Here is a 22,967-nt window from a genome sequence, read left to right as displayed (position 1 = left end):
TTGGCTTCAGATGTTCTTATTTGAGTGAGGAGAGAAACCGAAACAGCTAGACTCTGAATGCGTTGCTGACAGGGACGCACTCAATATCATGTCAGGAGTGCAGCTCGTGAGGTGTGGAGTTTTGCGTTGGTCACTATTCGTCAACAAAGGGGAACACATGCATATCAAAGTTGTTCAAACGGAGCAGTGACTCTACCCTACGTCTGTACCGTCAGCACGGCCTCACGCTTCTGTTGAAAACAAAACTGCGCATCAGACGGTCAAAGACTGGGCGAGGACGGTGCCCAAAAGAGCAAAACAGTGTTGTAATTGAAGATTCCTTCTTAGTAAGCGGGAGTGAGGTAGCCAGTTCACTTAGGTTAACAGGTTGTGGGTTTTTTGAAGAGATAACAGGTTACTCAGAAGAACCAGGAGCAGCATCCTCTCTGCTCATCCCACTCTCTCTAACTACCATCCATCCTTCCAGTCACCCACCAACATTTTATGACATCCTAAGCTTGGCAGAGCAGGGAAACAGGAGAGCAGAGCAGGGAATACATTACAAACACAGCAGAGTATTACACACAGCAATAACGGTAGGAGTGGGATAGCTCCTCCACCCCAACCACCAGAAAAAAGCACCAACGACCTGCCTATTAATGTAATGGGCAGCAGTGCACAACCCAGAAAACAAGATGCCAAAAAGGAAAATAACCAATATGATAAAGGTGAATCTGATTTCTGATCACAGAATCCAAATGACAAACATTTGTCAAGTGAGAAAAGTATCTTCTGCTACAGCAGCAAAGAAGAGGAAGTGAAGTGCTATTCCAGTCGGTGATTTATACTTGTGGGAATTATATCATAAGCCTATCTGTGATGCCATTTACTGGTGATGCTTGGCATACTGGCCGTAATGAAATATGCTTTTGTACTATGATCATGTTTCAGGAAATCTGTTATTGTATGTGAGTTTTTTTTTTACAATGTTTCTGCTAAAATTCGAACTAAAGAAGAGTCCGTATAATCGAGCCTCCAACCTTGTAATAGAATTTGACACAAATTGTGCAACAAGTATCAATTTACATGGACAAATGCAACAGATGTACATTGGAGCAGTTTTAAAAAAATCAATTTGTATGATTTTAAAGTGCATGGGGGAAATGGGTTTATTATGAAGACATTTCTTAGGAGAATTATTAAAGCCAGCTTCCTTGTGCTTGTGGTTTACTCTTTTCTTATTTGTGTCACTTGTTATTACCTTTAAGAAGAAACAGAAGAGTTTGAAAGATCTCTAATGACTTGAAGTGCTCTTTGTTTTTCTTTCAGGCCCCAGCAACATTCTTGTTTATGATCTTTTTAGTCTGCCTATGTTTTTGCCTTCGAAGGGATTTCAGCTCCGTGCTAAACAGAAATTATAATTAGACGTTTTATTGTGAGGTGTTTTAAATTGATGTTATCACATTCATAGAAAGCAACATCAAAGCAGTGGAGCATTGACAAAGCAACTAATCTTTAAGCATGTGTGGTCTTTAGTGCACTGGGCAAGATGTGGCTTTATTTGTCTTTAAAGGCCGGAGTTCCTAGATAAATTCTTGCTGGATTAGCAGGGATCCAAATGGAAATAGAAAATCTAAAAATACTTCTAGTTATACCCAAAGAATTTCTTTTGGTAGGGTACCTAGGGTATAGCTTAAAAACTTGTACTTGTTTTTTTTTATTGAATGTGTTCAAACACTAGGGTTATTTGAACAAATTGAATTTAAAAAGTATCTAAAAACTCCAATTTTTTGGTTGTTAGCCCTGGTGGTACCATCCTATGAGGGTGTGTATAGGCGCCAATGATGAAGTATGTCACGATAAAGTGAGTGAGGCGTCTATTTTAATATCTTTGGATACCCAGGCAGACCCAGGAAGTAGTATCCTTTTTGGGCCATACACGTCTCCCTTCATTTTTCTTTCCTTTTTCTTATTTCGCCTAGTTGCCTATTTATGTGAAAACAGATTGACTACCACAACATCAAAAGCAAGAAACGGTAATAAGGGAGAAGAGAGAAGTATGGTCTTCTAATAACTGAATATAGTTTTCAAATCTGAAACGTTTAAAATCGAAAACCATAAATCCCTTTAAAGCAGGGGATGTACTCGGTCTTCCAAGTTATGGAACGTGGCTAACTCGTACAGTACTGAGAGATCTTAGCAGAGTTGGAAACACAGGTTTCAGCAGTGTGACATGCTGCAGGTCAATGCCAGATGAAACACACTGCAGAGAAATTGAATATGTAATAAGAAGAAAATGCAAGGGCAAACAAAAATAAAAGGTGCACGCGAGCTAACGGTGAACTAAATTAGCGAAATGCAAACCTTACAACAAAGCTTGATACAAAGGACCAGCTAACGCCTGCTGCCTCGGATTAGTCACATGGAAACATCAACCCCAACTTGTTGACCGAAAGGGAGAATATGTTTCGTTTTTGTTCTCTGCCAGACTTTCTTTCTCAGTCCCAGCCACGTCCTCCACCTAAGGTTGTGTTGTGAATTCAAGAAATGTCGATTCCCTTCCATAATTTAAATCTAAATATTTTGCAATATTTCTCTCCTGGGAAAATATATTCCAGTCAATGGCATTGTCGCAATGTACTACTACATCGAACAGGATGATATGTTAAGCTCGCTAAGATCACTCATCTGGAAGAAAATAACAAACACTAACATTTTGACTTAAAACTGCCTTCATGAAAACATTTGAAAGAACCTCTTAATTTTGCATTCCAATAACATTGATATCGGTCATGAAAGACATTGCATTTTTTAGGCTACCTAAAGTAAATAATTGGAAATAGGTACTTAATGGATATTGAATTTACACTGACTGAAAGGATGCCAAGGCTAGCCACCATCTTGTACAGAGTCATTATAATGCTTATGGCTTGTTGAAAGGATGCCAAGGCTAGCCACCATCTTGTACAGAGTCATTATAATGCTTATAGCTTGTTCACATATGGCTACTTGTTATCTGTATGAAAGTGAGGAGATGATAATTTTTGCTGGGTTGATAGTTTTGGAATGAAGTGTGATTAAGCGAAGACCCCCATATCTTGAATGCCCAAAAGAAATAGGCAAATTACTCTGTGAACGATTTTGTCAGATTGTTACTGTATATATGCAGAAGCATTTTTGTATTTTATATCCTTTATATACGTTTTTCAAGTTTTTCTTAAAATTCCAGCCCTATATTTGAACTTTTTATGGCTAAATGGAAAAGGATACAGCATAAAGATTGTTACCAAAACCTTTTTTTTTTAAAGAGAAATTAAATAAGGCTAATAAGCACTATGAGCTCCAGTTTTCATCAGACAATCCCATAATGAACTTTGACCTAATTTAAAATGGCTGCCATGTACTTGTGCTTCTTACCAGATTTCGGGCCTTGTTCCTCTGTGTGATGTTCCTATATTAAAAGGTGTCTCCCGTCTCTCTTTTTTTCCCTGCCTCTGCCGCACTGTCCGAAGGACTGGCACGCTTCTACCTAACTTCCCCTTACGCTGTCCCTTCTCCTGCTGCTTCTGGTCCCCAGATCAGTGGATTGGTTCTCCCACCTGTCTAAAATACAGCAAGCTAACAGATCAGAAAGCTGACAGAGACTGCTGTAACCATGGGAAGGTGGATTACAAGCTTTTTCCTTGAACCGAGGGGGAGGAGGCTCCTTTTAAGTCCCTGTTTACCATGCTGCACATGGTGTTTGAAAGCAGCGTCTCATGGAACACTGCTCCTTTCTAAGAAAGTAAATAGCATTTATTATTCATATCTAACAAAACTGTTGTATGCCCTTTCATATTATTGATTCACTAGAAAGTTTGTTTTATTGATTTTAAAGTTGAATTGTTAGTGTTAAATACTGGCTCTATAACCCGTGGATATTCATAGCATGTAAGTACCCATTGCCCATCTAGTCTACTAATTCTCCTTACCGTCCCTGCATACTGATGCCTATCCGTCTGCAGCGTACCGATGTTTGGTCCATCATTATGAAGCCTGCTAAGCTATAGTTTGGCTGTTTCGCCTGGTACATTACACCTGGTCAGATGCACTTTTACTCTAGGATTCGTAGACGCAGGACGCAATGACATGATGCACCTATGGGCAATAGGACTCTTTATGCATGCCAAGCACAGTTTACAATCACTGCAAAAACATATTTCCTCATGTCCAGTGAACAATTTCCACATCTTAAGTTTCAAAGCAGAATTGTTCATCTTATTAACTTCATTGAGATCATACAACACAAAAACACAACTTTATTAGAGACTGACTAGGTTGAGCATTTTGCAGATCTATTGCGTGTATTTTTTGTAGGACAAAATGTTCTGTTGGTTAATTCATGCTTGTTATCTACCTAAAGCAATACATCACCTGTACATCCACATGTATTATTTAGATTGTTTTTCCTGAGTTTGTGCCTGTTTGATTCAGATGCCAGGGCTTTCTGGTGAATGCCGTCCTGACCCTTAAATAGGGAAAAATAATATGTGTTTCTGCCATTGCAAAGTCAGTTGGTCTGCTTTTAAATTGATAATGCTGATGTAGACATAGACATCCACAAGTGCTGATTACATGTGATGGCACATTAAAAGTAGGTTTATTAGCATTGCCAGTGCATGTTAAATTTCTGTTGCCAATATCCCATAGACACATATCTCATGTGTTACTAGAGATGCTCTAGGTATGGAGATCAAACAAACTCTGGTGTAAAAGTGAGCTGATGCGTTCGGGAAATAAAGGACAGAGACCCTTTTAGAATAATGGGATTTGGTGTTCCAGAGGCACAAAAAAAAATCAGTGGGTGAGTTATACTTGTTGTTATTATCTGCAAAATCAGTTATATTGCAAATTATACAACTATTTAGAAATTAAAGGCCGTAGCTAGGTTCATCAGGTTTATCTAGAACAATACAAAAGACCCAACACTACCTGAAATCAAGACCGTGTGTAAATGTGCTATTGGATGTGTCAATTGCCCCCCCCCCCACCCCAACCTTCGGGATTATGCCAATTCATAGGGTGCAAGACCTTCACCCACTGAAGTGGCATGCTTCATCATTGGGCCTGCATCTCAACAATGGGAGCTCTTTGCAGAGATTTTTTCCAGCAGTTATTCGTTATATGTGGAAGAGGGATCCTCCAGCTAGAATGTTAAGATGACTTAAAGGTCGACCATCTCATTTTATTAAGACTTCCCACAGTAAGATAAAAACAAGCATTGGCATAGCCAATAGGTCTCGCCTTTGGGACCTTATAAGTGTTTAGGCATGCAACAGTTGATGTTGTTGCACCAAGGATATTGTCAAATGTTCTTGTTAAGCGCTCATATCACCGAGGAGGTCTCATGGCGCTGGGCAGAACTTCAGCAGGAAGATGATCTAATAATCAGTTTACTGGGGAAAGAGCCAAGTTTTTAATTCTCTTCGAAAGCATCTATGATCAATTATGGATAGAAGATGCGATGGTAGCTTATTCCAAAGCTTAGGGGCCAGATAAGAAAATGATCGACCACCGTTTCGGGATATTCGAATACGTGGCAAGACAAGGTGGAGATATTGTGCTGCATAACTAAATACTTATAAGGTCCCAAAAGCGAGACCTATTGGCTATGCCAATGCTTTGCATATGCAATGCATTACAATGATTCAAACATTGTACAACTTATTTTTTCTTTGTTCTAGGTTGCGTAGCAGGATCAAGCGTGGCAATATTTTAAATTTGGATTACTGTACACTCGTTTCATTAAGTTGGCACCTGAGTAAATCGTCACATGACCTTTCAGGAGAAACCAGGGCTTTTGAATTTAAAGATGATGGGGTGAATGAAACGGGGTCAAATGCTGATGTAGTATTCGAATTTGGCAATAGTACGGCCTTACCCAAATGTGTTTTTAATTCATTTAGGTGAGAAAGACCTGGTGTAGCTTTTGGGTTTAGGTTTGATAAAGGCAATGAAAGGGATTTAGCTGTTTGGATGTGGCACTGGCTCTGACACGCACTGGATGGCAGGTCCGGGCCAGCTGGGATGAGCCTGCCCCCGGGGCCGGATGGGGTGGGGTGAAAGGGCCAGGGCCGAGGGTACAATGAGGCACTGATGAGTTTGAGTTTGTGGTTCTGTTCTCTAACAGGGCTTGACTGCACCGGCCAGAATCTCCCTGTAATATGCTTGCTACAAGCATATGACTGCATGCAAAGCGGTTTTGCATTCCCCGGTATTTATAGCCCTGAAATAAGTGGAACGAACGAGCATGTGGTACTACGTCGGTCGTGTGCAAAGGTTTGGTCCCCTGCTTGGCTCGGAACACATTCTAAAGATACCTCGCAAACCTATGCCCTTCCTTGCGAATTCCTCCTTCGTGCATAAGTTACTCATAGCGCCCAGGGGAAAGGCGAGCCCCGTTATGCACAGCAGAATCAAATGCCTGCAACCGCTCATGACTGATTTTTTCCAGTTAAGCGTTTATAATTTTGGGGAGTGCAGGAGCTCTGTTAATGCCCACAATTGTATACACTTGGAAATCAAGTTTTTTTTTGTTAAAAACACATTTCGTTTCCGCCCCGCCTGAGCACAAACACTTTTACACTGTCACAGCAACCAGCTCTTAAAGGGTTCCCTTTTGTTCAGTCTCCTTAAAAACACAAATCTGGCTCCCTGGCAGCAGTTACTGTAAGCGCGGTAACACATGCCCAAACTAGTCCTCACTCGCAGCTTTAATTCACAGGCATCGGCAGAAACGAGGTCACCGTTTATCCAATCCTCTCTCGCTTCTTGGCTGCCTCGCAGTTGCAACTGTTTCTGTGTGCTAGGCAGAGCAGACAGGAGGCCAGTGTCCACCATAAGCACGCAATGGGATATTGAGTCCGGAAGCCAAGCGCACGTGGCTGCGCTAATTGGAAACAGATGGCTCCTGCGTGCTGCTGTTCGCTTCCGCAAGGTGGATGCCGCCACAAGCACGAGTATTTGAAAAGTGCAGACTGATTCCAAAAGGTCATCTCCTAGAGCAACGCATGCGTGCTGCGTTAGGCTCGACCTAAGAATGCTATGGAAAAATGATGTTTGAGAAGTGTAATTGGGGTTCTGGCTCATCTATAGAGCCCCATACACGGTCAGCGGCCTTCTCAGGACTCCTGTTGCCACTATTCTTTCCTTATTGTAAAGCTAGTTGAGCATGAGTATGTAAGGTATAGTAGAATCGATATACAATTGTGAGGGTGCAGACAGACTAAATAGATGGAATGAGGGAGTACTTATGGTTCTAATTAACTGATCAGCTGTTTCCACCCTATAATGAATAGGGTGCTTGACTCATAAAGTCGGACCCATTGTACCCCTGTATAGTCAGACATTTGTCAAGAGATTATATTAGGTTATTGAACCCATGTCAGGGACACCATTTTGTCATAAGGGTGTCTGTCAATGGTTAACAGAGTCCTAAATGCTAAGTCTAACTTCGCTAAGCAACTTGTGTAAATAATAAAAAATAAATTGTGTGTGAATGGCTATGAATCAAAAAAATGCAGCAAAGATAAAGGAAAACAGTGATGAGACCTGCAAACTCAACTCCCAGACAGTAAATAGAAAATGGTATGTTGGTATAAAAAGTCAGTAGCAGCAGGTGTAAGGTTAAAAATAATCTAATGAACCCACCTTCAATAAGCGCGCCGGACGCCAGGAACATATAAAAAATAAGAAGGATCTAGCAGGGTGCTGCCCGTGATTTTTAGCAGCTTATTCAGAAATTGTGCAGATATTAAATTGTAGTCTTAAAAAAAAAAAAGTTTTTTTTGATTAATGGTTTTTGGATTGTGGTGACTAAGCATATGAAAGAGGCGATATGTTGGCACGGACAAACCAATTCCTTGATTTGTACATTAGCTATAGGTGTTAATATTTTTATTTATTTGCACCCTAATGGAACTCGGAGGAATCTTGCAGTTGTTTGCAAAGTTTTCACTCAGGACATCTGCTTGAAAATCATGACTTTAAAAATTTTTGGGATGCATATATTTGTGTTTAGTTATAGAAATAGTATAGAAAACAATTGGCCCAACTCACCTATATTTATAAGATATCATTGTACCCTCATTCAATAACTTAAATAAATAATAAATTATTGAACATTTATCATACATTTTATATTGTCAAATCATTCTATTTAACAATGTCAATGGTTGCTCCAGTGAACGTGAAGTGAAAATAAGTGCTCCTGGTCGGACGGGAATGGAAAGGTATAGGTGCAGATATTTACAGCATTTACAAGAATTGGAAAGACCTGTCTAACAATATTAAATTGCTGACCAATCAAAATCCCAAGTAGCAAGACGCTATCAATACGCATTTCATCGTCCACATCTGGGCATCAAATAAAAGTACAGGTCAAGGTGAAAGAAAATATATAAGTGACTCAACGGCTCACCTTAGTGTAATGCTGTTACATAGGCAGTGAAAAACGTATGGGGCTGGGCTGTGAAGCTTTAATTCCAGAAAATGAAACACTCGGCGGATAACCACAGAAGTCCAGTTTGACCAATTGTTTTTTATATTATTATAGGCCCAGGTCCGGCTGAATACTGGGTTTCCCTAGTGTTGTGTAACTAATTATAAAAATAGTTCTATTGACAAACTTCACCAAAAAGTGTTCTTTTTGTCTGCAGTGTCACTACTTGAAAGTAGTGCAAATTCCGCGTGAAGGTAAAAATTTTGCTTTGCTGGTCTTACTGTGAAAGCTATCTAAACTATATCATTTTTCAAAAATTAAAACTGAATACGGGTGGAAAGGAAACCTTCCCTCAAGGCAAGAATTTTAGCTTTGCAAAGAAAAAGAATTCCAGACCCTTGTATTAGGCTTACAGTTGAAGGCAACAAAAGTCATTACTTGAATTTATCTGGGGCTACTAATATCTAACAGCATGATGGCAATGAGATGAAAGGATTAATAATCACTAATAAAATAATGTTGGAAGTGTGAGTTTGTAAAATGGGAGCCAGCATGTTTATTTGCTTTGCAAAAGTCCAATCTTGTGGCAGACATCTCCTTGTAGTGCTGCAGCAATTAAGGCATGTAAAGATCAATTCAAACCCCTTCTCAAGGAAGGCAGAGTAATTGCTATGTTGGGTCAGGAATCTTCTGGTTATTACTCAGAATCATTCTTTTTTTTCTTAATACTCTTTTTATTAAGTGTACGACCTGTAACATCATCTCATTCAAAATTAGATACATGTATACAAAGTTTGAGCTTCGCGCTACAACCGATTCCTCTAGTGTCCCTACAAATTTGTTGCATAATTTTCTTTGTTGAATTATTCATTATTTGGCACATCGTTCTGTTAGCTATCCTCTAGTGAGGATTCTTCAGGTGGTAGCATACAAATATTCCCTCTGAATTTGTTCCATCCCCCCCCCCCACACCCGCTCCTACTTCTTGGGACACCCTCTAAGCAAATATACTGCCTTTTCAGCCACCATAGCCCAATCCATGTCGTTGCACCACTCCCCATATGTTGGTGCATTTTGCTCCCCCCAATGTTTGGCAATGTTGCGTTTGGCTATTTTCATGCCTAGTGTCACCCAGTCTTGGGCCTTGCGATTGAGGTCTGTTGCTTCCCACATGTTCAGGAGACATCGCTTAGGTTCTGGTGTAACGGGAGCCCCGCTGACTTGTGTTATTATGCTCATGATTGCTTCCTAGTATGTTGTGATCTCTGGGCATTCCCATATTGTGTGATAGAACGTGCTCACTGCACCACACTTCCGCAAGCAGAGCTGGTTATCAGTCCTCCCTGTTTGGACATGGTTACCCTAGATAAATAGGTTCTCTGGAGCACTTTAAGTTGTATTGATCGTAGTTTTGAGGGTATTACCACCTTTCACAGAGATTCTAGCGCATCTTGCCAGTCAGTATCATCTAGTTCCCCGATATTGGCCTGCCATTTTTCACGGAAATTCTGAGTAGGCTCTAGTTGATAATTAATGATTTTCCGGTAGGTTGGAGATATGGCGTTTTTATCTATACGTTCCGTTAGGAGTCTTTCCTCCAGTGGGGAGGCCTCTGGGAGGAGAGTGTCCGGCAGAATGGGGTGCGCATGTCTAATTTGTAAATAGTGGAACAGTTCACGCAGAATCATTCTTGACTGGCAATCATTCTGCACGTAACCATGACCATGTGCCATTGGGTGGGCAGTGGGAACATTTTTCTGCAAGATATTATTAGAATACATAAAGCCTACCTCAATATGCAAATTTTCATCTTTTTTCTTCAAAGCCTCCAGCCTGGACAGGTTATTAGGGTCTGGGTGTAGAGAGTTCCTCTGTGATGTACCATCCTCCTGGTTGGTCTCCTTTCATGCTTCTTGCAGGGAAATCTGGCCCTTGTGATCACTTTTGCTTTGTTAGGTACCATATTGTGGGCCTGCAAGTATATAGGAACACTGCCCTGCTGTTCTATGAAGGTAGTACAGAGATGTTATCCTCTTAACCAACAGGAACCAATGCAGCTCTTTGAAAGCTGGTATGATGTGATGTGTGTTTTTCTGTTGGTTTCTTTAGGTTTAAATAGAGTCTGGCTACTCCATTTTATAGTCGCTGTAATTTCACATTCTGGAATCCAGCAGTGACAAAGTTCTAGTAATTAAGTCTAGGAAACATCAACGCCCTCATCTGTTGAATATGATGAGTTACTTGAAGCAGTGAGAGAACCCTTCTCAGTAGCATGAGATAGAAATTGGTGGTTTAGACCACCTCTGAGATTTGTTGCCTAAAGGACAGACTTTTTTTGGGCATATTCCTGCATTCTTTTCTGTATAAGATGGCAATGAGATCGATATTATTTTTAAAGACCAGTCTAAAGGCAAGCTGGTTTCCTTATTTTTTTTTTTTATTTTTTTTTTTATTTCCACAAAGGTTTCGGGTTACAATACAGATTGAATTCATACCATGGATACATGTTATTAAAGATAACAATTGGATTCATACATTTGAAACCCTTATAAATACAAAATAAAGATACAAAAAGAACATCTTTAAGGGACAATACAAATCAACAATCCTCAAGGATTTAAAAATTAAAGTAAATTAATAAATGCTAAATGCTGCTGGGCTCATCATGCCCCCAGATAGTCTGTGAGAGCACCCCAAGTTAACAATCCAATTCGTTTCTTTCTAACCCCCTTCAAAGCATATAGACTCCATTCCAATTCATAAATGTTGTAAAGCTTGGCCCTCCACAATTCAAATTTCGGAGCCTCCGGATATAGCCATTCCGTTGCAATACATAGACGCGCGACAGTCATGGCAAGCAATAAAAAATATTTGTGCTTACTTAATATAGGATAATTAGATACATTTTGTCCAACTCCCAGTAACATAAGTGCCGGAGAAATCTTAACAGGGCTATGCAACACCGTTGACATAAATACCTCAATACTGGTAAAAAAATGCGACAATTTAGTACAATTAAAAAAAATGTGCAGCATATCGGCATCCGAGTCCCCACATCGAAAACATTTCCCATCATATTTATTGCCCCAAGTTGCCATCCGTTTAGGAGTATAATATAACCTAAAATCCGTCTTATAAATTTGAGCTTTTAAGTTTGCAGCCAAAAATATCTCCTTAGCCATACACAAAGTGTCCTGAATATCCAGTTCAGGATCTCCTAGCTGATTTTGCCAATAAAGGTTGTATTTTTTCATGTCATCTTCTCTGAACTCCATCGGAATCAAGTAAAGCGAACCAATCCTTTTTTTAAAACGAATCCCCTCCACTAGTATATTAGGAGAGAACTTGATATGTTTTTTTAAACAAAAATCTCGGATTTGGAGATATTTAAAAAACGAAGAATGGGGCAACTGATATTTATCTACAAGTTTTGCATATGTAACAAATATTCCATTTACATCATATAAATCTCCAAATCTAGATCCGCCATTTCTTGACCAGCTCTTTGCCACATTGTCCCAAAATACAGAAGGGAGTATTTTATCAGCACTGAAAGGAGTATAATATGTGATTCTGCCCAGATTTATTAATTTCCTAACATTTCTCCATACTTTAAAGGCTGATTCTAATACCTTGAAGCGGGTATGCTTATAATAATTGCCCTCCAGTTCCTTTAATAAACATCCTTTTGCCTGTTCTCCTAATAGCAAAAAAAATATCGAAGGTGCATCCGCTTCATCCTCCATGGGCTCACCTGTCAACATAAAACTCATTCTTTGTAGAAAACAAACATAATAGTAAAATAAAAAATCCGGTAAACCACGTCCACCCCTTTCTTCAGATAATGTCAACCATTTCATAGCGCGTCGGACTTTTCCCGGGGCCCAAAAAAAATCCCCACACATATACTGAAGTTGCAATATATATTTAAATGGAAATTCCATAGCCAGAACATTCATCTTAATGATGTTCCCTCTTCCTATTATAGATAATCGTAGTCGGCCCCATCTCTCTAATGATTGCTTGACTTGAGATATTGTGTCTTCCCAGTTAGTATCTACTATCTCTTGCATTTGAGTTTTAATTTTTATACCTAAATATGTGACCTCCTTTGTGACCCTAGGATCTTTGAATTGGATATTTTGTGTGCACAAAACTTGAGTTTTTGCTGAATTTAATTTATAACCGGACCTAGTTCCAAAGTCTCTAGCTAATTGTTCAATCTCACCAATTGCCTCTCGAGGATCAGTCGTTACAATCGCGATATCGTCCGCATATGCAAAGACTGAGTATGCAATGTCTTTTACGAAAAATGGTTTAATATGGGGTGAGTTTTGGAGACTAATAATAAAAGGATTAATAAATAAAGCAAAAAGCAAAGGGGAACACGGACAACCTTGCCGTGTCCTCTCGTTATAATAATCTTTTCAGATTTTAAGCCCATAGCGATCATTCTAGCGTTGGGTATTTTGTATAAAACCTGAATTGTAGTCAAGAAAGCCTTCCCAAATCCCATCCTTCTCATCACTTCCCATAAATTTGACCACTCCACCCGATCGAAAGCTTTTTCAGCATCAAGTAATATCAACGCTAAATCCCTCTTTTCCACTTCCGCTATATCAAATAAGGTGATGACCCTATTAATATGTGTGAATGTACCTCTTTTCGGAATAAAACCATGTTGATTTATTGACACAAGCGATGTAATAACCTTAGATAGCCGGTTCGCAATCATTTTTGAATAAAGCTTGCTATCACAATTCAGCAAAGATATTGGGCGGTAAGATCCGGGTAGCTCCGGCGACTTCCCTTTTTTACTGAATACCACAATTGAAGCATCATTCCAAGTATTTGGGGCGACCCCCCTTTGTGCCAATCTGAAAGTCTCCAGCATAGCCATTTTCAATGATTCAAAAAAACATTTATAAACTTCTCCAGGAATAAAATCAGGGCCTGCCGCCTTACCATTCGGTATACTTCTAACTGCCACCTCTAATTCTTCCATAGAGAAGGGGCTGTCCAGAAATTCCGACTCGCTCTCATTTAATTTGCTAAACATGCCCTCTTCCCATTCCTGACCTACAGCAGAGTTTGGCTGATGAGTATACAATTCCATATAGAACTGCTGGAATATATCTAATATTTCCCCCGGCTCCTCATGAATCACCCCTAACTGATCCTGTAGTTTGGGGATTGAACGAGAAGTCGCCTTCATTTTTAATCTTAAAGCCAGGGACCGACCAATGGATTCTCCATATTCATGAATATGCCGTTTATTTACTAAATATTTCTGCGCTATCTCTTGGGTCCATACCCCGGTTATACTCGCCCGACACCGTGCTATTTTGGCCTCGCCCTCAGTTATGTTCAATAAATTATCCTTTTTCCCAATCTCTTTAATCAGCTCTTCTTCCGCCACCCTTAAACTGTTATACAGCTCCCGCATTTGAGATCGTAGTTTATTTTGATTATACAACCCGTAGCTCACCGCCTCCCCTCTAAATGTGTCCCATACCGTTTCAATATTGGGCGATCCAAGATTAATATTAAAAAATTCTACTATCCACTTATTCATATGCTTTCTATATTGTTCATCAAGACAGAGCTTCCTATCATATGAAAAGCTTCTTAAGCTATATACCTCTTTCAAAGTTGGACACTCAATTAAAATTGGGGAATGATCCGATGATACTCTAGGAAATATCTGAATCTTAGTTCCACACTGAATAGATGTGGTGATTAAAAAATAGTCCAACCGGACAAATGTCTTATGTGGAGCAGAATAATAAGTATATCCGGGACATGTCGGGTGGTTTTTACTCCATATGTCAACCAGGTCGTGATCAGTAACCAAATTATATAGGGCTTTAAAAACTCGTGGTTTGCGGCCCCTGTAATTTTCTAAGCCGGCAGCCAGCTCCGTAGTATTTAAATTAATATTCAAATCCCCACATATAATTAAAGGAGATCTCCAATTAGCAAGTTCTGTATTTAGCCATCCCAAAACCTCAGCGTCATCTATATTAGACCCATAAACTATACATATTGTAAAGGATCCACCTCCCACTTTTAATTCTGATATTGCCCATCTACCCCATTTATCTGTTAGATTGCGAACAGCATTACAATTACCGGGTCTAGATAAGATCATTACCCCCCTGGTTTTATTAGTTTGTTGAGAGGCAGCAATTAAAGTATAACCTAAATCTACTATAAGCTTCCTTTTATCCCTTGACAAATGAGTTTCTTGTAGACAAAGAATATCTGGTTGAATAAAGCGGATTTCAGCTGCAATTCTCTTCCTTTTATTGACATGGTTGAGCCCAGATACGTTAAATGAACACATTTTAGTATTTCGTGACATACAATATTAATACCAGAATCCTCAAATCATAATTGATTCTACCTAAACACCTATGTGTTGGGTCAATTACTTTACTTGAAGTAATGTCCCAGTAGCAGCAATAGCAGCAATATATTTCCTTTTCATTGTTATTACTGCCACCCGAAATCGCCGTGGAATTTTCCCCTTCAACCCTCTCTTCACCCTGTACCCCCCACCACCTCACGCCCCTCCTAACCCTCCCCTCTTCCCCACCCTCCAAAACCCCCCCCCCCCCCAACCTCCCTTGACCGAGGCTTTAGGACTCATGGTCCAATCGATGGTAGCGAGCTGCATGATCCCTCTATCGTTTCCCCACAGGACTATCGACTCAAAAGGCACTTTTTTTTTTTTTTTTTTTCCCCTCTGGATTCATCCTGACTTTTGACTTTCTGCCGGACCACAGTGCTCTTACGACAGCTGAATCATAAGACTGAGAGTCTAAAACAAGCGATAATAGTGAGAATAGATCAAATAGTTCAAAAAAGTAATTCTCAATTAACTAATCTTCCAGTTTGATAAACCTGAAAAGTTAAGAGTCATTCATAGACTGAAGATAATCTTTTGCTGCCGCGACATTAGTGAAAAATCGAGTTTTCTCCTTATAAATCACTGTGAGTTTCGCCGGATTCATAATATACGCTTGAGCACCCTTTATTTGAAATGGATTCACCAACTGTCGCAGCTGCCAACGACTGTCCATTGTATATTTTGAATAATCAGGTGTAGCAAAAAAAGTAAAACCTTCCGCCATAGATTTCCTATTTGGTTGAGTATGCATATATACATCTTCTCTGGCGCGAACATTATTAAAGGCCACAAGAAAAGGTCTAGGTTTAGTAGCATTCTGCCCAGATCGAGAATGAATATTAAAAGGATATCTATGGGCACGCTCAATCTCCCGCTCCCAGTCCCATTTACTCAAGCCCAGAAAAGCCTGCTGAAATAGTTCCACGATAAATTTACGCGAATCTTGTCCTTCTTTACCTTCAGGAATTTGCATCAGTCTTAAGTTATTGCGGCGAGCACGATTTTCGAAATCGGCCATTTTCCATAATAAGTCCTCTTTATTACCACTTAAAGTCTCTGTGACCGATTTCTGTTTTACCAGCTCGTCCTCAATATTAGAAATTTTAGTTTCCACCTCCGGAAACCTTTCACCAAAATTAGACAGTGCCTTTACTAACCTCCGAATAGAGCCTTGCAATTTTCGGCAGGAGTTCTGAATGTTATGCCTTTCTAGTGCAGTTTTGTCCATATGGCTCAAAATGGTCTGATATATCGTGGTCAAAGTAATATTGTCCGTCAGAGCTTCTTGAGATCCCCCGGCCGCTCCGTCTCTCATAGACCTATCGCTTCCACCTCTAACTGTAACAGGACTTTCCTCTTCACCAAGTTTCCCCAGTTCATTATCGTCATCATATTCACTCTCAACCTCCTCAATATACAGTTGTTTAGAATATTGTAGAACCAGGTCTTCACATGAAGAGGCTGAGTTTTCTGATACCGAGTAAAAGTCTGCAGATTCTACCTCCGTAGACAAACCAGTAGTCGATTTCTCTGGGAAAGGCTTTTCCACCAAAATTAAGCCATCAGAAGGGTGTAACAAACTACCATCCTCTACTCCGGTGTTACACTGCCCTTCTGGCGTAGTACAATCTATATCTACACTTTGATTTGATGGATTAACTGCGATAATAACATTTTGTGGCATTGCTAAAGAGTTTTCCAATTGAGGTCCTAGCTGCACATTAGGAACCTTCCCTTTTCGTTTTTGCTCTGAAGCCGTGAACAAAGTAGATATTGTCTGTTTCACTTTCACTTTCCCTGGGCTCTTAACGGGAGTCCCCTTGCCGGTTTTCTTCACAACAGCCGCACTTAAGTCTTTCTCACCTCCACCGATGGTCACTGATGCGGCTGTATTCCCCGCATTCACCTCCTGTCCGCGTTGTTTGCGTGCGTTTTTCGGGGCCATCGCTTCTCTCAGCCCCCTCTCCACACAGTTGCAATCGGCGTTCCGATGAAACTCACCGCGTAGCCAAGCTGCAGCACCTGTGTGGGTTACCGCCCACCAGGCTCAGCGGACTCTCACCAACGCTGTAACCGCCTCCAGCATCGAAGTGCTTCTTCAACGTACAGCGTCCTTCACTTTTTCGTAAGGATCTCACTCGGAACACTACCGTGCCAGAGTGAAAGCCGCTTGCCCAGTTGTATGACGAACTCCAAACTGCCGAAAATCCCCGCAGTAAGTAAAGCGATTCACCACTACTTCATATCTTAGACCTGTGGGTCAGCGAGAGGAGTCAGCTCAGACGTCCGACACGTGCAGCCGCGCGAGCGCCATCTTGCCTCCCGGCAAGCTGGTTTCCTTAAGTGCCTTCTACTCTGAGGATTCCAGCCTTGGAACTGTTCAAGCAGAGGTAGCTCCCCTCCATCTACCTGGATATCTGTTTCTGTCAATAAGTGATGTTCTTCACCTCTTCTTTGTTACCCAGAGGAATATAAACTTGGGTATACTCTGTGTACGTTCTGAGCAAGTGGTCTCATAATTGTTTAAATGTAAAGTTTATAGTGGAGATCCCTCTCAGTCCCCAGCCAGTTCTGAATTGTTGAATTTGATTCGATGACAAGGCTTAACACAATTGAAAATCTGTTCTGATGATACCTGCCCATTTTCCCAACGTTGAGGTGATGTTTTGTGGTCCGCTGTGTCAAATGCTGCCAACAAATCAAGCAAAATCGTAGATTAAGATTAAGCCCGGTCAATGGAAGATCATGTCCTCAAAAATGTCAACTATGTAGTTTCAGTTCCAACTCCCTAGTGAAAAACCTGATTACCTATCATGTAGGATATTGTGTTATTCAACAAAGTCTTGCAGTTGATGTGGTATTGCCTGCCCACTATGATTTAACTAATAAAAGCAACATTTGATCAAGTCTGTAGCTTGCTGGATCCATAGGTTGGGCAACGTTTTCTTCATTTAGGAGGTGATAGCAGCAGGTTGTACTTTGTAGATACACTTCCTTGGAGAATACGGACATTAATGATTTCCTTTATTTACCGACCCAGGGATGTTGTATTTCATTTTAATGGATGGGCACGATTCCACAGGTTTGGTTGAAACCCGTAGATTTACCAGCTGGTTTAGACACTTGTGTATGGCTATGTCAGGCCACTGTAATGAACATCAGATCAGAACCAATCTTTCAGCTCAATATAGGACATGCTTGTAAGTGGAATAATGTACCCATCAGATGCTCTGCAACTTGGAGGATTGTAAGGTTTTGAAAATAATGTGATTCATTTTTACTTTGAGAAGTGGTCTAAATTAATTTATACTGATGTGTTTACATTCAGAAGAGAGTGAATCTCTCCTCATGAAAGACGCCTTGTTTAGGTACTTATTTTTTTTAATAAAATGTATGCAAAAAAGGAATGAGCACTTGAAAAACTGTTTTCATAAAATCACTGATTCTTAAGTAGAGCGTCAAGAGGTAAATTAATCTGAAATGCTTACCGGGAAATGTGCAAAGAAAGGTTCAATCTATTCTTTTTTTCTTTTTAGGATCAGACATTTCAAAGAAAGTACCAAGTTTATCCATGAGTGTCGGCTTAGAGGTGAGGGCTGTCTTGTACACTGGTACGTATGTTTATGGCTTTCTAATATTTATGTGCAAATTTTTAAGATACATGGTTTACATCACTGTTTTTGGTATTCAGTGAACACAATTTATGAACCACACTTCATTTTGTTCGAGTCATTCCTTTTTGTCAGTGGGTGAATTATACCCCTCTAAATATTTTTCCTTTAGCTTATATACTGAGTAATTGCCCAGATTATTGTATCAATAAAAAGACCAGATTGATGTGAACAGACTGAAAATGGCTAATCCCACCTCATGTACTAAAAGCTGAACTAAAATAAAATTGGTGGCATCAATGACGATATAGGGAAATGTCAGCACAGATGTAATAACCAATATGAATTCATAATTTGTGACTATCTCTTGAATATTGTTTTCTGGTATAATATAATTTGACAACGGCAAAGCTTTCAAATGTTTTTTTCAGATAAAACTGATTAGAAATGGATTATAAACCTGACTCAGCCCCTGCATACAGGAACAATACAATCAGTAGTGTTTGCTGGAATCTAAATATATTTGTCAGCCATTGTAGTGGAGGCTGCAGTGGTATCCCAGCTAAGCTATAACATGTCTGCTGCCTTAATCATATTAGTTGTTGATCAGAAGCAGGACATGTTGTTGCTTTTTATTATTTTGTGAGGATGATTTCAAGTCTTAAAAAGCTGTATAGTTCTTATTACCATATGGTGAGATATGTGAGCAAATTCAATAAATCAAATAGTATCTACTTAAATAACTTTTCTTATGGGGATTTGGGTAAATTTGGGTAACTTGTATCTCAGAGGTGATAACACAATAAGGATGAGGTAAAGCATACCACATATGTTCGATTAATCTTAACAGGAGGATTGCAGCTGTCAGTAAAACCAAAAATTACTTTAATCTTAAAGGAGACTGTTTGGAGGCTGTTTGCAGACTCAGCATCTCTGGGTACTTGTTGCTTCTGCATCCTTTTCAATTAGATGAATGATTATTATTGGAAATGTAATAACTTGTTGTTAGGATCTTCGCTTTTGATTTTTTTAAGCCCTCTTTGTTTCAATCAAACCTGGCCAGAGACCTTATTTTCTATTCAACTAACCGCTCTCCATTGTCATGGGAGGTAGAAGAGTCGGCGAAATCATTTAACGACATGTAGCCTTGTTACTTGAAAGACAGAACCGGATTCTCACTCTCACTTTATTGAGAATGTATGGGGCATATTGAAACATGTTGCAATGTTAATAATAATGTAGATGTGTGCAAAACAGAATTATTTAATGATTAACAAGGTTACTTCAATACTTAGCATACTAATATTTCTAATATGCTGTCTAATACTTCTACTTGCAGATTCCTCACCTGTAGAAGAATCTCAAGGCATCAGACTGGATCTTCAAAGCAACAATGTCATGGGTAGAAGGCGCTGGACTCAGTCGGTACTGGAAGTGACATCAGGTGCCGTCACTATTGTCATAAAGCACCCGCTTTAGACTCGGATCCTTAGCTTCACTCCTTGAGAGAATTCTTCTCACAAAATTAAACTAATGAGTAGTAGCATGTCTCCTCTCAAGTAGCTTGGGTTTTAACCCTGTAGGAATTGGGCAAGGCAGATGTTCATTACGGATCCCCATGCACTGTGTCTATGATGCTTAGGGTCAGACCACGATTTGAAGACCTTCTCCTCATGTCTCAGCATACATCCTAAGGCCATCAAGAGTGGGAGGCCAAACTCTTCATGGTCCAAGTAAAGGATGACCATCTACGCTGGAAGCACTGTTCCTGCTCCCCAGCCTCCCATTCGAAGAAGAAGAAGAGAAAGCACAGAAGAAAGGAGCAAAAGCACTCAAAAGTTACGTCACCTTGTTGTTCTCCATCTCCCACAGCACCTTCGTCCTTGAAACCAGAGCTTGTCAACTAGACGCTGATGGATGCTCTGCACAGCTCTGCTCCTTCTGTGGACCCAGCTCCGGACAGAGCTCTAGTACCATTGCCTTCAGCTGTAACACACCCATGTGTTGAGCCTCCGTCTCTGACCTTTACCTGGGGATCCAACTCTGAGATCAGACCCAGCAGCATTCCTCAATGTGCTGTACTCAATCTTCACAAAGGCCTAGATGCCATCCAGTGCACCTTCAGGCTTGACGGCCCCATTGTTTCTCAGCACTCCAGGCTACACCATTCCCTTCCTTCAGGATCTGCCCCCATATCCTCCCTCCTCCCTCCTCTCCACCACCCGAACATTTGTCCATTCTTCAGCAAGAGTTGGCAGCTCTCCTTCTCAAACGAGTGATAGAATTAGTGCCAGAGAACGTAAAGGGCCTGGGTTGTTACACGTGTTACTTCCTGGAGCCCAAGAAGTATGATGGTCAGCAACCGATTCTGGATCTCGGGAACCTGAACTTCTCCCTCAAAAAGGAAAGGTTCAAGATGCTGACCCTAGCTCAAGTTCTACTGATGTTGGAGCTTGGAGACTGGAGGGTGGCACTCGACCTGCAGGATACATACTTGCACATCCTGATTCTGCAGTCGCATTAGATGTACTTGCGATTTGTGGTGGTTGTACGATCTACCAGTTTTCTGTACTGCCCTTTGGGTTGAGATCAGCACCTCGAGCCTTCACAAAAGTGATGGTAGTGATTTCATCCCATCTCAGACAGTCTGGCATCTCCATCTTTCCACAACTGTCTCCTCAAAGCGAGCTGTCCTAACATGGTGTCACTCCACCTGCAGTCGACAGAATAACAGCTTTATGATTAACGAGCCCAAATCTCACCTGTCGACCTCCTAGTGACTTAAGTTCATAAGGTCAGTACTGCACACTGTTCTTCGGTGCACCTTTTCTCCGACTCAGAGTATCAGATTGTTGGAGCCGGCCTCGTGGCGTGGTCCTGTTCCCCCTCGCTAAGCCGCACGAGGTCCCATGCACCTCGGGGCTCCTCCATTTTGGATTGTACGTGACTCTACGTCACCACCTACGTGACCCCGCTCCACCCGGCCTCGGTCCCAGCGAGGCCCGACATCAGGGCGCCAACCCCTGGCCAGGGAGATACCACGTGAACACCTCCCCACTCCCGGCGGAGGACAGTATCGATGGGACCCCCAACCGTCCTTCCACACCTAGGTGCGATCGCCCCACAGCTCTCTTGGGCCTGGCGCCTCTCCTGCTGGGCGTCTGGCCGCTCCTGACCCGGCCTCTCCGCCCCCCCCCGGGCGCAAGGGTCCGGACATCAAAGGGCTCCAGACCTATATCTGGGGCGACCCGGCAACAAGACGGCAGTTGTATCCCGGAGTCCAGAGCCCTGCTGATCGGATCGCGGCTGACCCTACGGAGCAAGACTCGTCCTGAAACTACACTCTGAGCCCTGCTGACGACGTCGCGGCTCCATCGTGCTTAAAAGACCTTCACGAACCTTTGGGGCCCTGCTGACGCTGTCGCAGCCCGACCTTGTTGAACTTACCATCAGAGCCCAGCTGACCTCGTCACGGCGCGACCGAAGCGGACCTACCACCAGAGCCCTGCTGACTGTGTCGCGGCTCGACCCAAGCGGAACTACCACCCGAGCCCTGCACACACCGTCGCGGCTCCCCACGTCCGAGCTGCTTTGAGACCAGCACGCAAGGTCTGGCGCAGAGCCTTCCCGTACCAGGCTGGTACTAAGACTGTCCCGCTACCCTACCCCCACAAAGACATTGAGACTCTTCTGGATCACTCGATCCCCCTGTAAATATATTGAATGTGCTACCATTGATAAAGTACCAAGATAAGCAACTGATACGGAGTCCTGTGTGGTGGTGTTACTGGGCCTAGTACGATCACAGGAGAAGGACCTCTCCTAGGAGGCTTCTCGGCGGCGCTCGGCTATAACTTTGCGGTAGGAAGGGGCCCCGGAGTAGTCCCCCCGACTCCCCGGTAGTCCTCCCTCCAACATTTGGTGGCCAGCGACGGGATCCGAGCCAGACGCAATCGTACAGGCCAGTAACGCACCCACTACCTAACCAGACGGAAAGAAGGGAACCATGAACGGCCAAGAAGCAACCGTGGCCGCAACCTTCCAGCCGGAAAGGCTGGAAGAATACACCCACAAAGAACTGAAACAATTCTGCAAGGACAAAGGGATCCCAACCACAGGATTGGGCACCAAGGAAGAAATGCAGAAAGCCCTGAAAGCCTGGGCAAAATCCGAGACCACTCCACCCCGAGCCGAAGGGACCTCAGCCCGGGACGGAAACCTGCCACCGACCATGACCCCGACAGATGGGGGACGAAGCATCCCGGAAGCCGGCCTATCCCCCGAAGAAATGCAAGAACGGGAGAGGGTCCGGACACACGAAATGGACCTCGCACGACTCCGGCTGGACGGTGAACTCCTGCTGGCGGAGAAGAAACTAGCCTTGGAGCAACTACGGCTGCAGGAGGAAATCGAAGAAAAGAAACGGCATCGAGAACTAGAAGAGAAACGGCTAACCCTCGAGCACGAGAGGGGCCTCAAGGAACTC

At 41.8% G+C, this 22,967-nt stretch overlaps 1 protein-coding gene across 1 annotated transcript in view; it reads left to right on the top strand.

The window, feature by feature from the left end:
* Positions 1-22,967, top strand: part of DUSP22 (dual specificity phosphatase 22) — a 377,647-nt gene that overhangs the window by 259,720 nt on the left and 94,960 nt on the right. The window contains exon 5 of the mRNA XM_085607156.1: positions 18,407-18,481. Within this exon, the coding sequence (XP_085463282.1) occupies positions 18,407-18,481 (75 nt within the window). The remainder of the gene's footprint in view (positions 1-18,406; positions 18,482-22,967) is intronic.

Source organism: Triturus cristatus, chromosome 5_2 (assembly GCF_964204655.1).
Source record: "Triturus cristatus chromosome 5_2, aTriCri1.1, whole genome shotgun sequence".
NCBI lineage: Eukaryota > Metazoa > Chordata > Amphibia > Caudata > Salamandridae > Triturus > Triturus cristatus.
Note: the sequence above shows the minus strand (reverse complement) of the source record. Positions and strands in the feature narration are given on the sequence as shown.